The sequence below is a fragment of the Aquarana catesbeiana genome, linkage group LG10 (genome assembly GCF_042186555.1).
Source record: "Aquarana catesbeiana isolate 2022-GZ linkage group LG10, ASM4218655v1, whole genome shotgun sequence".
NCBI lineage: Eukaryota > Metazoa > Chordata > Amphibia > Anura > Ranidae > Aquarana > Aquarana catesbeiana.
In genome coordinates, this window is record NC_133333.1 from 177,673,845 (window position 1) to 177,693,108 (window position 19,264).

General features: G+C 40.3%; 1 protein-coding gene across 2 annotated transcripts in view; it reads right to left on the bottom strand.

Annotated features, from left to right (window-relative positions):
• Positions 1-19,264, bottom strand: part of MORN1 (MORN repeat containing 1) — a 518,336-nt gene that overhangs the window by 234,660 nt on the left and 264,412 nt on the right. For both annotated transcript variants that reach the window (XM_073602994.1, XM_073602993.1), the window contains 2 exons: positions 12,959-13,104; positions 385-473 (listed from right to left, as the gene is read on the bottom strand). In XM_073602994.1, coding sequence (XP_073459095.1) covers positions 385-473; positions 12,959-13,104 — 235 coding nt within the window. The remainder of the gene's footprint in view (positions 1-384; positions 474-12,958; positions 13,105-19,264) is intronic.

The following is a 19,264-nucleotide window of genomic DNA, read 5'->3' on the forward strand; positions in this document are numbered from 1 at the left end:
TCTGTACAAACGTCACATGATTGACAACAGTAAACATAATAAAAACTTTTTCAGAAATTTGCATTCCTGATATTCCCTGCAATACAAAATAGACCAGAAAATCTGAAACTGGATTTTAAAACGGTCTTCTAAAATATAATTAATTAATTATGTTTCTTATTACTGTAATAACAAATGATCCGATATGAAATGCACCCGTGTCATGCCAGGGGGGTTCCCAAGTAGGTAATACAAGGGAGATCTGATTAGTTCTAGGAAGGACACACTGTTATTTCCCAGAATAGAAGTCTCAGTGAGGAGTCTGTCTTGCTTGAGGGAAAGTAAGCACGGCATAAGAGGGAAAGCATACCCAGCTGAGCGACAGAAATACTGATTCGCACCTACCTGCTGTCTTCAATCTTTTCTTGTGAGACTGTCATTTTCTCCGTTTTTTCTGCAGATAGTTTTCCACTTGCTTTCTTCCTGCTTTGCGGCTGAAAATATGAAAAGTATAACGGTGTATATACAGTATGTGTAAAACATCTGTCCACATGTGAACAAAGTGAGAAATACTTCTATTTAACTAAGGACAATATTTACATTAAATTGTTATTGGCTTTTGTATTATTCAATTATAATAATCTACCTTTCTACTATCTATCTATCTATCTATCTATCTATCTATCTATCTATCTATCTATCTATCTATCTATCTACAGTATCTCACAAAAGTAAGTACACCCCTCACATTTTTATAAATATTTTATTATATATTTTCATGTGACAACACTAAAAAAAATTACACTTTGCTACAATGTAAAGTAGGGAGTGTACAGCTTGTATAACAGTGTAAATTTGTTGTCCCCTCAAAATAACTGAACACACAGCCATTACTGTCTAAACCGCTGGCAACAAAAGTGAGTACACCCCTAAGTGAAAATGTCCAAATTGGGCCCAAAGTGTCAATATGTTTTGTGGCCACCATGGTTTAGGTCTGGAGAGATGCTTGGCCAGTCCATCACCTTTACCGTCAGCTTCCTTAGCAAGGCAGTGGTTGTCTTGGAGGTGTGTTTGGGGTCGTTATCATGTTGGAATACTGCCCTATGGCCCAGTCTCTGAAGGGAGGGGATCATGCTCTGCTTCAGTATGTCACAGTACATGTTGGCATTCATGGTTCCCTCAATGAACTGTAACCCCCCCCAGTGCCTGAAGCACTCATGCAGCCCCAGACCATGACACTCCCACCACAATGCTTGTCTGTAGGCAAGACACACTTGTATTCTTTGTACCCCTCATCTCGTGGCCGTCACACACGCCTGACACCATCTGAACCCAATAAGTTTATCTTGGTCTCATCAGACCACAGGACATGGTTCCAGTAACCCATGTCCTTAGTCTGCTTGTCTTCAGCAAACTGTTTGCGGGCTTTCTTGTGCATCATCTTTAGAAGAGGCTTCCTTCTGGCAGGACAGCCATGCAGACCAATTTGATGCAGTGTGCGGCATATGGTCTGAGCACTGACAGGCTGACCCCCCCCTTCAACTGATCCACCCCTTCAACATCTGGAGCAATGCTGGCAGCACTCATACTTCTATTTCCCAAAGACAACCTCTGGATATGACTCTGAGCACGTGCACTCAAATTCTTTGGTTGACCATGGCGAGGCCTGTTCTGAGTGGAACCTGTCCAGTTAAACCGCTGTATGGTCTTGGCCACCGTGCTGCAGCTCAGTTTCAGGGTCTTGGCAATCTTCTTATAGCCTAGGCCATCTTTATGTAGAGCAACAATTCTTTTTTTTCAGATCCTCAGAGAGTTCTTTGCCATGAGATGAATTTTGAACTTCCAGTGACCAGTATGAGAGAGTGAGAGCGATAACACCAAATTTACCACACCTGCTCCTCATTCAGACCTGAGACCCTGTAACACTAATGAGTCACATGACACCGGGGAGAGAAAATGGCTAATTGGACCCAATTTGGACATTTTCACTTGGGGTTGTACTCACTTTTGTTGCTGTCGGTTTAGACATTAATGGCTATGTGTTGTTATTTTTAGGGGACAGCAAATTTACACTGTTATACAAGCTGTACACTCACTACTTTACATTGTAGCAAAGTGTCATTTCTTCAGTGTTGTCACATGAAAAGATATAATAAAATATTTACAAAAAATTGAGGAGTGTGTATGTATATATATATATATATATATATATATATATATATATATATATATATATATATATATATACTATATTGTCAAAAGTATTGGGGCACATGAACTTTAATGGCATCCCAGTCTTAGTCCGTAGGGTTCAATATTGAGTTGGCCCACCCTTTGCAGCTATAACAGCTTCAGATTTCCTGGGAAAGCTGTCTACAAGGTTTAGGAGTGTGTCTATAGGAATGTTTGACCATTCCAGAAGTGCATTTGTGAGGTCAGGCACTGATGTTGGATGAGAAGGTCTGGCTCACAGTCTCCGCTCTAATTAATCCCAATGGTGTTCCATCAGGTTGAGGTCAGGACTCTGTGCAGGCCAGTCAAGCTCCTCCACCCCAAACTCACTCATCCATGTCTTTATGGACCTTGCTTTGTGCACTGGTGCTCAGTCATATTGGAACAGGAAGGGGTCATCTCCAAACTGTTCCCACAAATCTGGGAGCATGAAATTGTCCAAAATGTCTTGGTATGCTGACAACTTAAGAGTTCCCTTAACTGGAACTAAGGGGCCAAGCCCAACCCCTGAAAGACAACCCCACACCATAATACCCCCTCCACCAAATTATTTGGACCAGTGCACAAACCAAGGTCCATAGAGACATGGATGAGCAAGTTTGGGGTGGAGGGACTTGACTGGCCTGCACAGAGTCCTGACCTCAACCCAATAGAACACCTTTGGGATAAATTAGAGTGAAGACTGCGACCAAGGCATTCTCATCCACATCAGTGCCTGACCTAAAAAATGCGCTTCTGGAAGAATGGTCAAACATTCCCATGGACAAACTCCTAAACATTGTGAACAGCCTTTCCAGAAGAGTTGAAGCTGTTATAGCTGCAAAAGGTGGGCCAACTCAATATTGAACCCTACGGACTAAGACTGGGATGGCATTAAAGTTCATGTGCGTGTAAAGGCAGGTATCCCAATGCTTTTGGTAATATAGTGTATTATCTCCCTCTACCTAACACAATCTAAAATATCTTGAGTACCTATCTATTTATTTATCTACAGCAGGGGTAGGCAACCTCGGCCCTCCAGTTGTTTTGAAACTACGAGTTCCATGAGACATTGCAAGACCCTAACAATCACAGGCATGACTCCTAGAGGCAGAGGCATGATGGGATTTGTAGTTTCACCACAGCTGGAGGGCCGAGGTTGCCTACCCCTGATCTACAGTATCTATCTACATCTATTTTATCTATTTCTCTCTCACTCACTCAGGCTGGGTTCACACTAGCGTGGGCCATGCGGCCCCTGTTTGCTCGGGCACAGCAGCTTATTCTTTTGAATGGGCTGCTGTGCCATGTAAACCACAGAAAAAAAGGTGCCTGCACCTTTTTAAAAACATGGCTTCAGGGAAACTGCATGGTCTATTTGACTATGCAGTTCCTCTGTGGTTCTCACCCCCGCGATCACGCTGCAGGCTGAGATGCGTGGGGGTGCCATTTAGAATGAACTACAGCCCTGCGTGTCTCACAAGAGCAGCATGATTCAGGGTGGTTGCAAGTGCAGGAATCGATGCAATTCCCACTCCCACAACCGGAACGCACAGTGCAGGTGTGAACCTAGCCTTATAGAACTTCTCACCAGAATTTCTATTACACTCAGGTGATTTAATGGATGTACAGCGGGTAAAATAAGTATTAAACACATCACCATTTTTCTAGGTAAATATATTTCTAAGGTGCTATTGACATTAATTTTTCACCACATGTCCGTAAGAACCCATGTAATCCATACAAAGAACCCAAAACAAATAAGTTCATAAACTAAGTTATGTTTAAAAAAAATGGAATGACACTGAATAACAGCCTGAAATATAAAAAGCTTATTTACTCACACAGGGGCCGCCCCGCCAAATATGGCAATATCTGGGATAGATGGCTTCAGGCCCCAGAGACCCTGGGTTAGACATGCCCTCTTCGGGCAGACCCGGAATGCCGGCTGGCATGTTCCTCTTGATACTTTTAACAAGTCAGAAATGCTCCAGAAAATGTGTGTGTACTGTACCGATGGTAAATTGTCCTTAACCCATATGCTACCCACCACTATATAGGTCCTTTGTACCTAGGCACCATCCCCTTCTGTATTTAAGATGGCTTGTGTTTGTCTCATGATGGTCACAATGTTACTCCTTTTATTGATTTGATGTGTAAAAATGTGCCCTCTGTATACCTTGTTTTTTTTGTACTAATAAAAACCTGTTTAAATGAAAAGAAAATGGAATGACATAGGGAAAAAGTACTGAACACATGAAGAAAGGGAGGTTCAAAAAGGCATGGAAAGCCAAGACACCAGCTGAGATCTAACAGTAATTAGAAAGCAATCCTGCCCCTTGTCAGTACAAATTAATATCAGCTGGTTCAGTCTCAACTGACGGCCTATAAAAAGATGTCTCATTACCAAGGTATCACACAAGAAACATCTTATAATGGGTAAAAAGCAAAGAGCTCTCTCAAGACCTTCACAACCTTATTGTTGCACAACATACTGATGCCTTTGGTTAAAGAAGGATTTCTAAACTTCTGAATGTTCCAGTGAGCACTGTTGGGGTCATAATCTGGAAGTGGAAAGAACATCATTGCACCATAAACCAGCCATGACCAGGTGCTTCTCGCAAGATTTCTGACAGAGGAGTGAAAAGAATTATCAGAAGAGTTGTCCAAGGACCACTTGTGGAGAGCTCCAGAAAGACCTGGAATTAGCTGGTACAATTATTTCAAATAAAACACTAAGTAATGCACTCATTCCATGGCCTGTATGCATCCTCACCACGCAAGACTCCATTGCTGAAGAAAAAGCATGTTGAAGCCCATTTAAACTTTGCTGCACAACATTTAGACAAGCCTGTGAAATATTATGAGAATATTATCTGATCAGATGAAACCAAAATTGAACTCTTTGGGTGCCACAATACACACCATGTTTGGAAGTCAAATGGCACTGCACATCACCCCAAAAACACCCCCATACCAACAGTGAAGTTTGGAGGTGGGAACATCATGGTGTGGGGTTGTTTTTCAGCATACGGTACTGGCAAACTTCATATCACTGAAGGAAGGATGAATGGAAAATGTACCAAGACATTCCTTGATAAAAAATCTGCTGCCATCTACCAGGATGATGAAGATGAAATGAGGGTGGACATTTCAGCAAGACAATGATCCCAAACACAAAGCCAAGGAAACTCTCAATTGGTTTTAAAGAAAGAAAATAAAGCTGCTAGAATGGCCCAAGCAATCACCTGTCTTGAATCCAATAGAAAAGATATGGAAAGAACTAAAGATCAGAGTTTATAGAAGAGACCCACGGAACCTTCAGGATTTGAAGACTGTGTGTGCAGAAGAATGGACCAAAATCACACCTGAACAATGCATGAGACTAGTTTCTCCATACAGGAGGTGTCTTAAAGCTGTCACTACCAACAAAGGATTTTGTACAAAGTATTAAATAAACTTCAGTTAGCATGTTTAATACTTTTTCCCTGTATCATTCCATTTTATTATATATAACTTTATTTTTAAACATATTTGTTTTGGTTTCTTTGTATGTATGGATTGCATAGGTTGTTACCGACATGGTGAACATTTCATGTCAATAGCACCTTCATAAATATATTTACCTAGCAAAATAGTGACTTGGTCAATTCCTTATTGTACCAACTGTATGTCTGTAAGACTGGGTAAGGATATTAGATTGTAAGCTCCTTAGATGTATGGGAGTAAATCTTAAGATAAAATGAATAATATCAACCTGTCTAGATCTAATCTTTTTAAAGGCTGTGACTCTTTGTGTTCGTATGACGGTTTTCTGAGATTTTTTCTGTCTCCATTTCAGTGGCCATGTACAGACAGATTATTTCCCAATATGAACAATTCTATTAAGTCTTACCATATAAGTAAAGCAGGCAGATGCAAAAGGGGATCAGTGGTAGTGCTTCATTGGCTGGGATGGTCATTCCACCAACAATACAATAGGTTCTAGAAGTGCTTGTCAGGGAACATGTGATATTTTCATAGTATCGCAATAATGCTCTTTTCATAACCTAACTTACAAAAAGAGCAACTGCAAGTCAAGTGACAAAGTGTTAGCACAAAAGCTTATCAAGCCTTGTTGCACAAACACCAATAATCTGATGGTATATTTGTATCTCCTGCGTTCTCAGCTGTGGTCCATGAACCATGATGACTAGAAGGCATTATATAGGATTCAAAGGAGCACAAATTGTATCAGCTTGTGATAACACGGTTTTAAAAGAAGTCGATATAGTCAAGGATGATAGCCGAAATTCAATGAATGTATCATGCCTTCCATTGTTGTTACCAGCCCATTAAGTGATGCTCTGTTTATTTCACTGTCGTTTCTATTATTGTATTTTTTTTTTTTTTTTTTTTGAAGAATATGTTTTATTGGGTTTAAAAGCGTATCAAGACCTGTAGGCAGACAAAGTCAACAAATATCACATAAAAGAGGAAAGAACAGTACAACAGAGAAATACTGAAAAATTTAAAGTCACGTACATAAAGGACCCAGAAGTGCTTAGGAAACGTTAGGGGATATTGTTGGGCTGCCTCAGGCACAACAAAACAACCTAAATGTACAAAGTGTCCCTAAATAACTGGTATCATAAGGAAAAATTATATTGAGGCTTATGAAGACAAGTTTCTGTTACCTTCATCAGAGTGGAAATGCATCAAGAGAAACTAGATAGCCAGAGAAGGCGTAAAAAGAACAAAGAAAAGAGAAGGAAAAAGTAGGTAGAATGGGGAGGATACTCAGCTGGGAGATTACCAAGAGTAACAGCTATGCATGGTTGAAATTCTGAAGGAAAGGGGCTAAAAGTGTAAAGAAAGGGCTAAAGTTTGGTCAATGTAGAAGAATCAGTCCAGGTGTACCATAATGGCAGAAACTTTGGATACCATTTGTAGAGATTAGCAGTTATTACCTAAATCCTCATAATAAGGTTAAGTTCCTCTATCCATTCCCTAATAGTGGGAATTGTAGTAATTTTCCAATGTCTGGTAATCAATGTATACCCTACAGATAACAGAAATCTGAGGATACCCTTTTTATTATTTGCAACTGACCCAGGTATTATTGATAGCAGCTCTACTGCAGGACTCTCTGGCCAGGTTTTTCCAGTGATCAAGTGGCAAAGCTTATATTTATTCTTTTACAGATACTTATATAGCTATACACACACACAGTGGGGACAGAAAGTATTCAGACCCCCTTAAATTTTTCACTCTTTGTGATATTTTGCTAAAATCATTTAAGTTCATTTTTTTCCCTCATTAATGTACACACAGCACCCCATATTGACAGAAAAACACAGAATTGTTGACATTTTTGTAGATTTATTAAAAAAGAAAAACTGAAACATCACATGGTCCTAAGTAGTCAGACCCTTTGCTGTGACACTCATATATTTAACTCAGGTGCTGTCCATTTCTTCTGATCGTCCTTGAGATGGTTCTACACCTTCATTTGAGTCCAGCTGTGTTTGATTATACTGACTGGGCTTGATTAGGAAAAACTCACACCTGTCTATATAAGACCTTACAGCTCACAGTGCATGTCAGAGCAAATGAGAATCATGAGGTCAAAAGGAACTGCCTGAAGAGCTCAGAGACAGAATTGTGGCAAGGCACAGATCCGGCCAAGGTTACAAAAAAATTTCTGCTGCATTTAAGGTTCCTAAGAGCACAGTGGCCTCCATAATCCTTAAATGGAAGATGTTTGGGACGACCAGCACCCTTCCTAGAGCTGGCCGTCCAGCCAAACTGAGCTGGAGAAGAGAGGGGAGAAGAGCCTTGATGAGAGAGGTAAAGAAGAATCCAAAGATCACTGTGGCTGAGCTCCAGAGATGCAGTCGGGAGATGGGAGAAAGTTGTAGAAAGTCAACCATCACTGCAGCCCTCCACCAGTCGGGGCTTTATGGCAGAGTAGCCCGACAGAAGCCTCTCCTCAGTGCAAGACACATGAAAGCCCGCATGGAGTTTGCTAAAAAAAACACCTGAAGGATTCCAAGATGGTGAGTCTAGTCTGATGAGACCAAGATAGAACTTTTTGGCCTTAATTCTAAGTGGTATGTGTGGAGAAAACCAGGCACTGCTCATCACCTGTCCAATACAGTCCCAACAGTGAAGCATGGTGGTGGCAGCATCATGCTTTTGGGGTGTTTTTCAGCTGCAGGGACAGGACGACTGGTTGCAATCGAGGGAAAGAAGAATGCGGCCAAGTACAGGGATATCCTGGACAAAAACCTTCTCCAGAGTGCTCAGGACCTCAGACTGCGCCAAAGGTTTACCTTCCAACAAGACAATGACCCTAAGTACACAGCTAAAATAACGAAGGAGTGGCTTCACAACAACTCAGTGACTGTTCTTGAATGGCCCAGCCAGAGCCCTGACTTAAACCCAATTGAGCATCTCTGGAGAGACCTAAAAATTGCTGTCCACCAACGTTTACCATCCAACCTGACAGACCTGGAAAGGATCTGCAAGGAGGAATGGCAGAGGATCACCAAATCCAGATGTGAAAACTTGTTGCATCTTTCCCAAAAAGACTCATGGCTGTATTAGATCAAAAGGGTGCTTGTACTAAATACTAAGCAAAGGGTCTGAATACTTAGGACCATGTGATATTTCAGTTTTTCTTTTTTAATAAATCTGCAAAAATGTCAACAAGTCTGTGTTTTTCTGTCAATATGGGGTGCTGTGTGTACATTAATGAGGAAAAAAAAAATTAACTTAAATAATTCTAGCAATTGGCTGTATAATACACTGTGTGTGTATATATATATATATATATATATATATATATATACATATATATATATATATATATATATACACAGTATCCCACAAAAGTGAGTACAGCCTTCACATTTTTGTCAATATTTTATTATATCTTTTCATGTGACAACACTAAAAAAAAATGACACTTTGCTACAACGTAAAGTAGTGAGTGTACAGCTCATATAACAGTGTAAATTTGCTGTCCCCTCAAAATAACTCAACACACAGCCATTAATGTCTAAACCGCTGGCAACAAAAGTGAGTACACCCCTAAGTAAAAATGTCCAAATTGGGCCTAAAGTGTCAATATTTTTTGTGACCACCATTATTTTCCAGCACTGACTTAAACCTCTTGGGCATGGAGTTCACCAGAGCTTCACAGGTTGCCACTGGAGTCCTCTTGCACTCCTCCATGATGACATCACTGAGCTGGTGGATGTTAGAGACTTTGTGCTCCTCCATCTTCCGTTTGAGGATGTCGCACAGAGCAAGCAGACGAGCAGACTAAGGACATGGATTACTGAAACAAGTCCTGTGGTCTGATGAGAAGACCAATATAAACTTATTTGGTTCAGATGGTGTCAGGCGTGTGTGGCAGCAACCAGATGAGGAGTACAAAGACAAGTGTGTCTTGCCTACAGTCAAGCATGGTGGTGGGAGTGTCATGGTCTGCGGATGCATGAGTGCTTCTGGCACTGGGGAGCTACAGTTCATTGAGGGAACCATGAATGCCAACATGTACTGCGACATACTGAAGCAGAGCATGATCTCCTCTCTGGGCCACAGGGCAGGATTCCAACATCATAACGACCCCTAACACACCTCCAAGATGAGCACCACACACCACATCTTGGAGGTGTGTTTGGGGTCGTTATGATGTTGGAATCCTGCCTTTTGGCCCAGTCTCCGAAGAGAGGGGATCAAGCTCTGCTTCAGTATGTCGCAGTACATGTTGGCATTCATGGTTCCCTCAATGAACTGTAGCTCCCCAGTGCCAGAAGCACTCATGCAGCCCCAGACCATGACACTCCCACCACCATGCTTGACTGTAGGCAAGACACACTTGTCTTTGTACTCCTCATCTAGTTGCTGCCACACACACCTGACACCATCTGAACCAAATAAGTTTATCTTGGTCTTCTCATCAGACCACAGGACTTGTTTCAGTAATCCATGTCCTTAGTCTGCTTGTCTTTAGCAAACTGTTTGAGGGCTTTCTTATGCAATATCTTTAGAAGAGGCTTTCTTCTGGGACGACAGCCATGCAGACCAATTTGATGCAGTATGCGGCGTATGGTCTGTGCACTGACAGGCTGACCCCCACCCCTTCAACCTCTGCAGCATTGCTGGCAGCACTCATACATCTATTTCCGAAAGACAACCTCTGGATATGACGCTGAGCATGTGCACTTAACTTCTTTGGTCGACCATGGTGAGGCCTGTTCTGAGTGGAACCTGTCCTGTTAAACTGCTGTATGGTCTTGGCCACCGTGCTGCAGCTCAATTTCAAGGTCTTGGCAATCTTCTTATAGCCTAGGCCAAGTTTAAGTAGAGCAACAATTCTTTTTTTCAGATCCTCAGAGAGTTCTTTGCCATGAGGTGCCATGTTGAACTTCCAGTGAACAGTATGAGAGAGTGAGAGCGATAACACCAATTTTAACACACCTGCTCTCCATTCACACCTGAGACCTTGGAACAATAATGAGTCGCATGACAGCGGGGAGGGTAAAAGGGCTAATTGGGCCCAATTTGGACATTTTCACTTAGGGGTGTACTCACTTTTGTTGCCAGCGGTTTAGACATTAATGGCTGTGTGTTCAGTTATTTTGAGGGGACAGCAAATTTACAGTTATATGAGCTGTACACTCACTACTTTACATTGTAGAAAAGTGTCATTTCTTCAGTATTGTCACATGAAAAGATATAAAAAAATATTTTCAAAAATGTGAGGGGTGTACTCACTTTTGTGAGATACTGTATACAGCCACACTGTGTGTACCTTTCATATGCTCCATGTGCGGCCTGCAGTCTTGTTAATACAAATGGGACTTTAAGATTGTGTTTTTTGATTTGTGAATTAATGACTATTTAGTAGCGCCTAACCTTTTTTCTTTTCTTTGATAGTTTAACCACTTAAGGACCGGGCCTATTTTTCAGTTAAAATAATTTTATTTTTTTTTGCTAGAAAATTACTTCGAACCACCAATCATTATATATATTTTTTCAGACACCCTAGAGAATAAAATAGCAGTCATTGCAATACTTTATGTCACATCGTATTTGCGCAGCGGTCTTACAAGCGCAATTTTTTGGAAAAAAATACACTTTTTTGACTTAGAAAATAAGACAACAGTAAACTTAGCCTATTTTTTTTTTTACATTGTAAAAGATAATGTTACGCCGAGTAAATTGATACCCAACATGTCATGCTTCGAAATTGCGCCTGCTCATGGAATGGCGACAAACTTTTACCCTTAAAAATCTCCATAGGCGACGTTTAAAATTTTCTACAGGTTACCAATTTTGAGTTACAGAGGAGGTCTAGAATTATCGCTCTCGCTCTAATGGTCGAGGCCATACCTCACATGTGTGGTTTGAACAAATTTTCATATGCAGGCGTGACTTACGTATGCGTTCGCTTCTGAACGTGACCAGGGGCGCTTTAAATTTTTAATTTTTTTGGAAGTTAGACCTCATGACTAGGCTTAGAAAGCTGGCAGGTTAATTGGCTACTGCCCAAAGTGACCCATGTATGTGTGTGTGCGCGTGGGGGGGGTTAATTGTCCCAACTACAGCCACCTATGGTAGACTCTGGTAACATTTTGATTTGTTGTTTTTGCAGAATTGGTAGCCATTTTAGGCATAAAACCACGTAAAAAGTAAGGTTAGAACAAGACCAAAGATCGCAAAGCAGTCATGGTACTAGACAAGTGTTTCTCAACTCCAGTTCTCAAGGCGCCCTAACAGGTCATGTTTTTTAGGATTTCCCTCAGATGAAACAGCTGTGGTAATTACTAAGGCAGTTAAACTTATCAAATCACCTGTGCAAAATAATGGAAAGCCAGAAAACATGATCTGTTGGGGCGCCTTGAGAATTGGTGTTAAGAAACACTGCACTAGACAATGGAATGGTCTTAATTGTTATCTTTACTGTAATTTGTTTTTTTTTTTTGCTGGAGTTTTGCTTTGAGATAACCGAATGATCATAACCTAATGCAAGCATATTTACATTAGCTGAAAGCATTAGTTCAATATTATTTGGCACCACTGCATATGTATTTTATGTTTAGCAGAGAAAATGGTTAATTTTTATGGAACGAATTTCTGGAGACCATTCACAAGTTGGATGAGCACCACCCTATGTCTCTGTGTTGCCTTAAAGCCACTATAAATGTCATACAGATTTGGGTCCAAACTTTTCAAAAACTCAGGAAGGCTTCTCATCAATGTAAAATGGAAAATATAATAACCCCCCTGCATGGAGTACTTGTCTTAAATACATATAATATTGTTCTTTTTGCTTCCTTTTTCATTCAGCTAATATAGAGGAAATATCCACGGCAGTGAAATGTGTCTTTTTTGCTGTTATACAAAGAAACAGGAATAGTGAATTCGTCTTTGTTCTCATTCAGTCAATTATCTATTTTTTGACACCTGCCAACTGCTGTGGTGATGTGTCTGCTGTTTATTATCTGAATAATCCTTTGTAGGTAACAGGACAAAAAAACAACCGTGTTGTTTCACATAGACCTCCTTCAAAGTACAATTCTTTTTTTCCTCTTGAAGACACATGCTTTCTGATACGTGGTCAGGGGAAGGGGGGGTATTTATAAATAATTGTGAGAGCTGTACTCAGCTGCACAAAAGCTTATATTTTATTCAGGAGAATGCTGCTTTCCACGAATATGTTCATTTCAGTTTGCAAGATGATAAGACATGTAGCCTATTTACCGATATTGCTTACCTTGTCAGCATCTTCAAAAAGATGGAGGAATCGTGATGGTGTTGGTCCAAACACAACATCTTCAAAAACAGCATGGCCCGTTTCAACTCTTTTATTTGGAGGAGGTAAAGAGATGTCCTCTTCGCTTATGGAGATTTTGGGGTATTCTTGAGAAAAACAGAACCATGAAAAAATTAAGTTGTGCTGTCTTTAGGGACAAGAACACACCACGTCATAATCATGATTTAAATAAATATTTAAAGTAATTTCAAACTGGATGTTTTTTCTTTATTTAAAGAAAGCTGTACACCTCATACTCCTCATACACCTCACTTTACAGAAAAACAGTGTACAAATCAAATTATTCAGAAAGAATAAAGCAAGAAGTACTGTACGATAATTGTGAAGGTTAGAAGGCATTTCTTAGATTAAACAGCTTAATGCAATCTGAACTTCCACATATTATAAAGTACAAAAAATGAAATAAAGATATATTCCCAGTGTGTAGGTGTCTCCCCCGATTTTTATTTGAGAAATAAGAAAACTCATAGCTGGGAAGATACCCCAGCATAGCAGAAGGAATCAATGCTAGTGTAATAGTGGAGGAAGAATAAAACAGTATTGCGGTCATGGTTCACAGCCCGGGGGGCTCAGTTTGTCAAGGGAGAGGGGAGAAAAGAGAAAAAAAAAGGGGGAGGGAGAAGGAAGGAGACAAGGAAGAGACCAGAATGACATGGAGGATAGGCTAGGGGATAAAAGATAAAATGACAAGAAAGGATCCATCAAGGTTCAAGATACCATCCCATACAGCTCCCCGTCACAACTCTGACACATGAGGAATAAAAATGTAAGGGGACTATTGTCCAAGCAAACAGCAATCAGTGACTCACAGCCATTGATTGTATCTTGAAGAGTACTCAAAGCGGAGTTCCACCCATAAAAAAAAAATTCAATTACTGTGCAGCAAATAATATAATAAATGACATTTGGAGAATTTTTTTTTTTTTTTTTTTTTTAACTTACCTTTTCATGCCTGTTGCTATGTGGTCCCTTCAAATTTTCCCCTCCCTCACCACGGCTCCTTACGTCACTTCCCTCGCTATTGCTCCTGGGAGATGTGTGTCATCATTTCCCAGGAGCCAGTGGGCAGCGACGAGGGCTTCGTTGCCATCACAACGGGGCGGGCACTTCCGACGACGACGCCCGTTGTGATGGCAACCTGAGAAGTTGATGGCGCTGCGATACTGTAAAAATGCGCGTGCTCGAGAACGGGCGGTGCATGCTGGTCGCTCAGCTGCACCGTATCCCAGAACATTATGCTTGTGGGTTTCACATGCCCACAAGCAATATGGGAACGGCCTAGAAGCGATTTTATACATTTATTTTTTATATTAAACCGGACATCGGGAGACAAATTTTTCTAAAGGCGTGAGTGTTAAATGTCTATGTTATGACCATAAAAAAAAATACATGTCCTTGCAACTCCGCTTTAAAGTCATTCCAGTAAAACCATTTCTGATTTATTTCAGAGGTCCTGTCACCAAGGGCCATTGTAAGGGCCTTCATTTCCTGGATTTAATTTACTCTGGCAAACCGCTGTCCTTCCATGACCATTTTTGATACTCCTTTGTGCCCTTTCCAGAAGCCATTTTGTAATCCAAACAACCAAAAACAACACTGAAATTCAGATTTGGCCAAATTTATTTTCATCCGAAATTCAGAATCAACTCTAGTCACCATGCTCACTTTGACTAGCTGACCAAAAGCAGCTCAACAGAAAGAGGCATCATGGTATTGTGCAAATACAGTAATGTCCTCAAATGTATTTGTACAGCTCATATAAATAGAAAAAGAAGAGTTTTTGCCATCCAAAGCAACCTAATTCCAGCTTTAATTTTTCTAGCGCAGGCTACAAACAAAATCTTAAACCTGAATGGTTTCATTGGCCAACACTACTCCGTTTTGTTTTACTGTATTGGTAAACCAGATCAGCATGACCTTTTGCATCAGTATGCTGACTCTAGCCCTTTGTGCCAACACAAACTGAAATTAAAACAGACAGTTGACGTTAAATATCATACTATCCAATTCTCTCCTTTTTAGTGTGTGAAAAATACAGCAGTGTGCATAACACTTGATAATGTTATCGCTACAATAACAATTCCTTAGGGCAGTTAACAGATTTACTGCATGTGGGTATAAAGGTATGTGAAAAATGTAAAAACCTGTAATCATTTGATAAAAAGATTAATTGTACTGTGTATACAAAAAATATGCTTAAGCTGAACTCTAGCAAACAGCTAAATTAATATTTGAAATCCATGTATGTCAATCCCTTTATATGTTATATGTATATAGTGTTCAGCAGCAGGACTTCTTTCACCGATTTCAGTTATTAATAATAATTTTCAATATTTTATTTTATATTGTTTACGCACCGAGCGCAATTCTTTCTTTTTATATTTTTAGTCCCTTTATATGCCAAATAATTCATAATACTTTTGAGCCAGTGTGTGATCTGGGCACCCTGCATCATAGCATAGCCATGTCCTGGACCTGCCTGCAGACAATGGGCCAACACCAGCTTGTGAATGGACAATATAGGAGCAGCAGCACAATAAAGTGGTCAGCCCCCTGCTTTGCCCTCTAATAAGCATGTTCCCTGTAAGCAATATGTCCCTCATTGGTTTTTAATGTTGTCCTTCTATTTTATAGTATCAGTGTTGCTGTGCAGGGAATTACAGAGCCAATATGAAGACAGATTCAGGTACTTATGTAAAAATATATTTTTAATAAATGCATAGCTGGATTAAATGGTGTTGTTACATGTCCCCACAGGAAAACTAGACAAAGTAGCTTTAACACAAATCTTTCACCAGTCAGTAAAGAAGAGAAGAGGAGACCATATTAAATGGTTTGTGATCACCCATAACTGTGCAGGCGCCATTTTTAAAACCTATTGAGGGGGATGTGTTCAGAACTAAAGAATGCGTAGCAATTATTTTATAGGCTCAAATTAAAATGATAATTCTGTCAAAATTCCATTTGAGACCACAGGACAGCCCACTGTACACAATCACTATGCAGGATTTGTGCCTCCTCAAAGTCTAATACAGATTTTTTTTCAATTTCGTATATGTGTGTGTGTTTTTTACCTGCCAAAGATTTTCAAATTGGCCCAGTCTTAGGGTGTGTGGACTGTGCTCCTTGGCAAGGTTGCCCAGCTTGACAAGCTGGGCAACCTTGCCAAGGAGCACAGTCCACACACCCTAAGAACAAAAACGTAATATTTTGCAGCTTACTAGTCTGCAGACGTAGTGTCTGCATTCGTTTTCTTTTCTTAGGCTAATGACATTCTCAGGAAGTATAGGAAATGTCTCTTGATCTTGCCAGAAATGCAGTGTCCTTGTCACTTCCTGTGAGCTTAAAAAAAAGTGTTTTCTTCTTTCTGTAAACTAATAAACTTCCCTTAACCTATGTAATAAAGATAAACAAATGCAGACATGTTTGAAGTCCACTGCTCCCCTCCATAGATGCAGTGGAGATGTGACTGTAGCCACCCCAGGACACTTCCTATCTCTGGGTGGCTGCAGTCACTCCTCCACTGCATCCAGGTGAAGTGTGTTATTTTTAGGATTAACAGTAGTTAATAAAGGGTAAAAAAACAGAAAAAATAAAACAAATGCATACACTTCATCTGACGTCTGGTAAGCTGCAATATTTTACATTTTTGCTTTTCACTTTAGGTATTAGATATGGTTGAATCTTTACTGTAGCAGTAACACAGCTTGATCAGAAAAACTAGTTAACATCCCCCTTCCTGCCTTCCCTTCACTATGCCTGTAGCCTGCTTGTTGGACAATGAAGCACCCTGCTGCTCACTCTGTTCCATCCATCTGTCATTATTTGCCATATCTGTATGTGAACACTCTTACAGAGTCTGATCAGCTTCTAGTGCTGGCCTTGCCCATCCTAGTACTATGTGTGCAGTGCAGGGGGTTACAGGAGACTAATATCAGCACAAATTTAAGTGCTTACACTAGGTGCTTTTAAAACAGGGTGATCAGATGTCCCCAATTTCCATGGACAGTTCCCAATTTTAGGTGGCTGTCCCCAGTAGAACATGTCCCTGGATTTGTCCAAGTTTTTCAAATGATATTCCCGGCCTATGAGCTGTGGGGGAGTCTACCTGGCAACATTTTTCTTGCATTATTTACTACTGACCTCTGCACTATTTACAACTGACCTCTGCAGTCTGGTTACTACTGATCCCTGCACTCTGCAATATTTACTACTGTACTCTTTTTTCCTTACTATTGACCCGTGGACTGTGTGTTGCATACTACTGACCTCCAAAATCAGTATTGCTCACTACTGACCCCTGCACTTATACTCCCCTCCTCACACCTGACCTGTCCACAGTGAGTCCCCGGGGGGGGCATGGTGCATCATCACAAACCCCAATTTTTTTTTGTTTAACTGCACATCGTCATACTTGCCTGTTTAGCGTTCATGTATGGTCATGATTACCTATTTGTTGCCCACACATTCCAACAGTTGCAGCATAAGTGACATACAGAAAAATAAGTGGGTGGTCATGGCATCAGGACCTAGGGAACTCACCAGCAGATGCAACTCACTGCCAAGGTCCAGTGAGGGAGGAAAGGGGGAACTTTTGCTGGAGGTGGTGTTGTATTGGGACACGGAGGGAATTTTTGCTTGGAAAGCACCCTGTACTTTGCTTACTTTTAACATCTACACTTTATGCACTATTTAACCCTGACCCCTGCACTCTGTTTACTCCTGGCTTCTGCACTCTGTGTATTACACACGCCTGACCCCTACACTCTGTGCATTATGCATTCCTGACGTTTACTTTTTAATAAATATATAACTGGTGCATTGATAATCTGCCTGGAGTTCATTTTAAAACATATCAACGTGAAATGCAAAAACGGCAATGTAAAGTTAAGGAACCATTCTCTCTACATAGACTTGTTGCAGCATATGATCATGAGGTTTAAATATTCACAGCAGAAAAGAACCTTAAATTATAGTACCGTGTTTCATTACATTCAGAATTCATCTTTCTCCATGAAAGGTCTTTATTTTCTAATTGCAATACATTAGAATAGAGTTAAGCATTTTACAACTACAAGGACATTCTATTCCACCATTAGCTTTAGCTGAGGTAGCACTATTAATGCTCTGGGCAATGAGTAGGAACCAAATTGCCAGTGGCATAATTGCAATGTCCTAATGCACTCCAAAATCCAAGTGAGTGTTACCATTTCTTTCTACTAATAAAAAAGTTGGGAATATTAAAACGATCTTTATATTGTTACCAAATACAGTACATTATGTTTTATTCCTAAAATACTTCTACAGATGGTTGCTGGGTTTTTTTCAAGGTTGTTTCAAAATATGTTGTTTGCTGTTATTTAGATGTCCTCAAAGACCGCAATGTTCAAAAAAAAAATTAAAAATACACAGAAATTATTGTATTTCATTTTTTTTGTCATGCTGCCCACACTCAAAGACATTTTCAGTAGTATACAATAGAGGAATGCACCTTCCTATACTAAAGAAAGGCTTCTTCAAGAGAGAACATTACCAAATCTGGATGGGGAAATAATCATATTTATCAACCTTGTTAAAACTCCCAGCCTTTCAAGCTCTGGAGGAAAATTAGATAAACAAGCTTAGAAAACCTTTCCCTAAATGGCAGCATTTACAGCTCCCCTTATCCATTGACTAAACACTTGGATGTATAGCCAACGTGTTTCTGGGGGAACAAAGCCTCCCCATCCTTAGGGCTTAAGCAGTCAAGGTTAAAATGATCACGCTAGAATGCACTGGGACCTGTACTAAGGCTTAACGCCACTGAAGGTGGCCAGCTGAGGTGCATTCATAGGCGCTAGTCTTCATTAGGGTAATACAGGTCCTTGTACATTCCGTTGTGATTTTATTACCATTGACTGCTCAAGCCCTGAAGAAGGGGGGAGATGGGTCTTCAAACTGTGTTGGCTGTATTTGATCTTAACCAATAAATGTTTCAAAAAGTCCTTTAAGTAAGATAACTGTTTGTATCAGGCAATCCCCCATACACATCCAAGAATTTATGTCCGGTAAGCACTCCCTTTGTTGCTTTTAGAGATGTAACAGCCTAGTAGCAGAACAGGGTCTAGCCACACTATATTTTGATCACAGACCTGCTTCTTTAAAGGAAAATGCACTTTACGATATATCCATCAGAAGCAATTTTCACTTCTATCAGTCGAGCAGTATCATACACAGGAATGCCGAAATGAAAGTTCCTATTTGAAG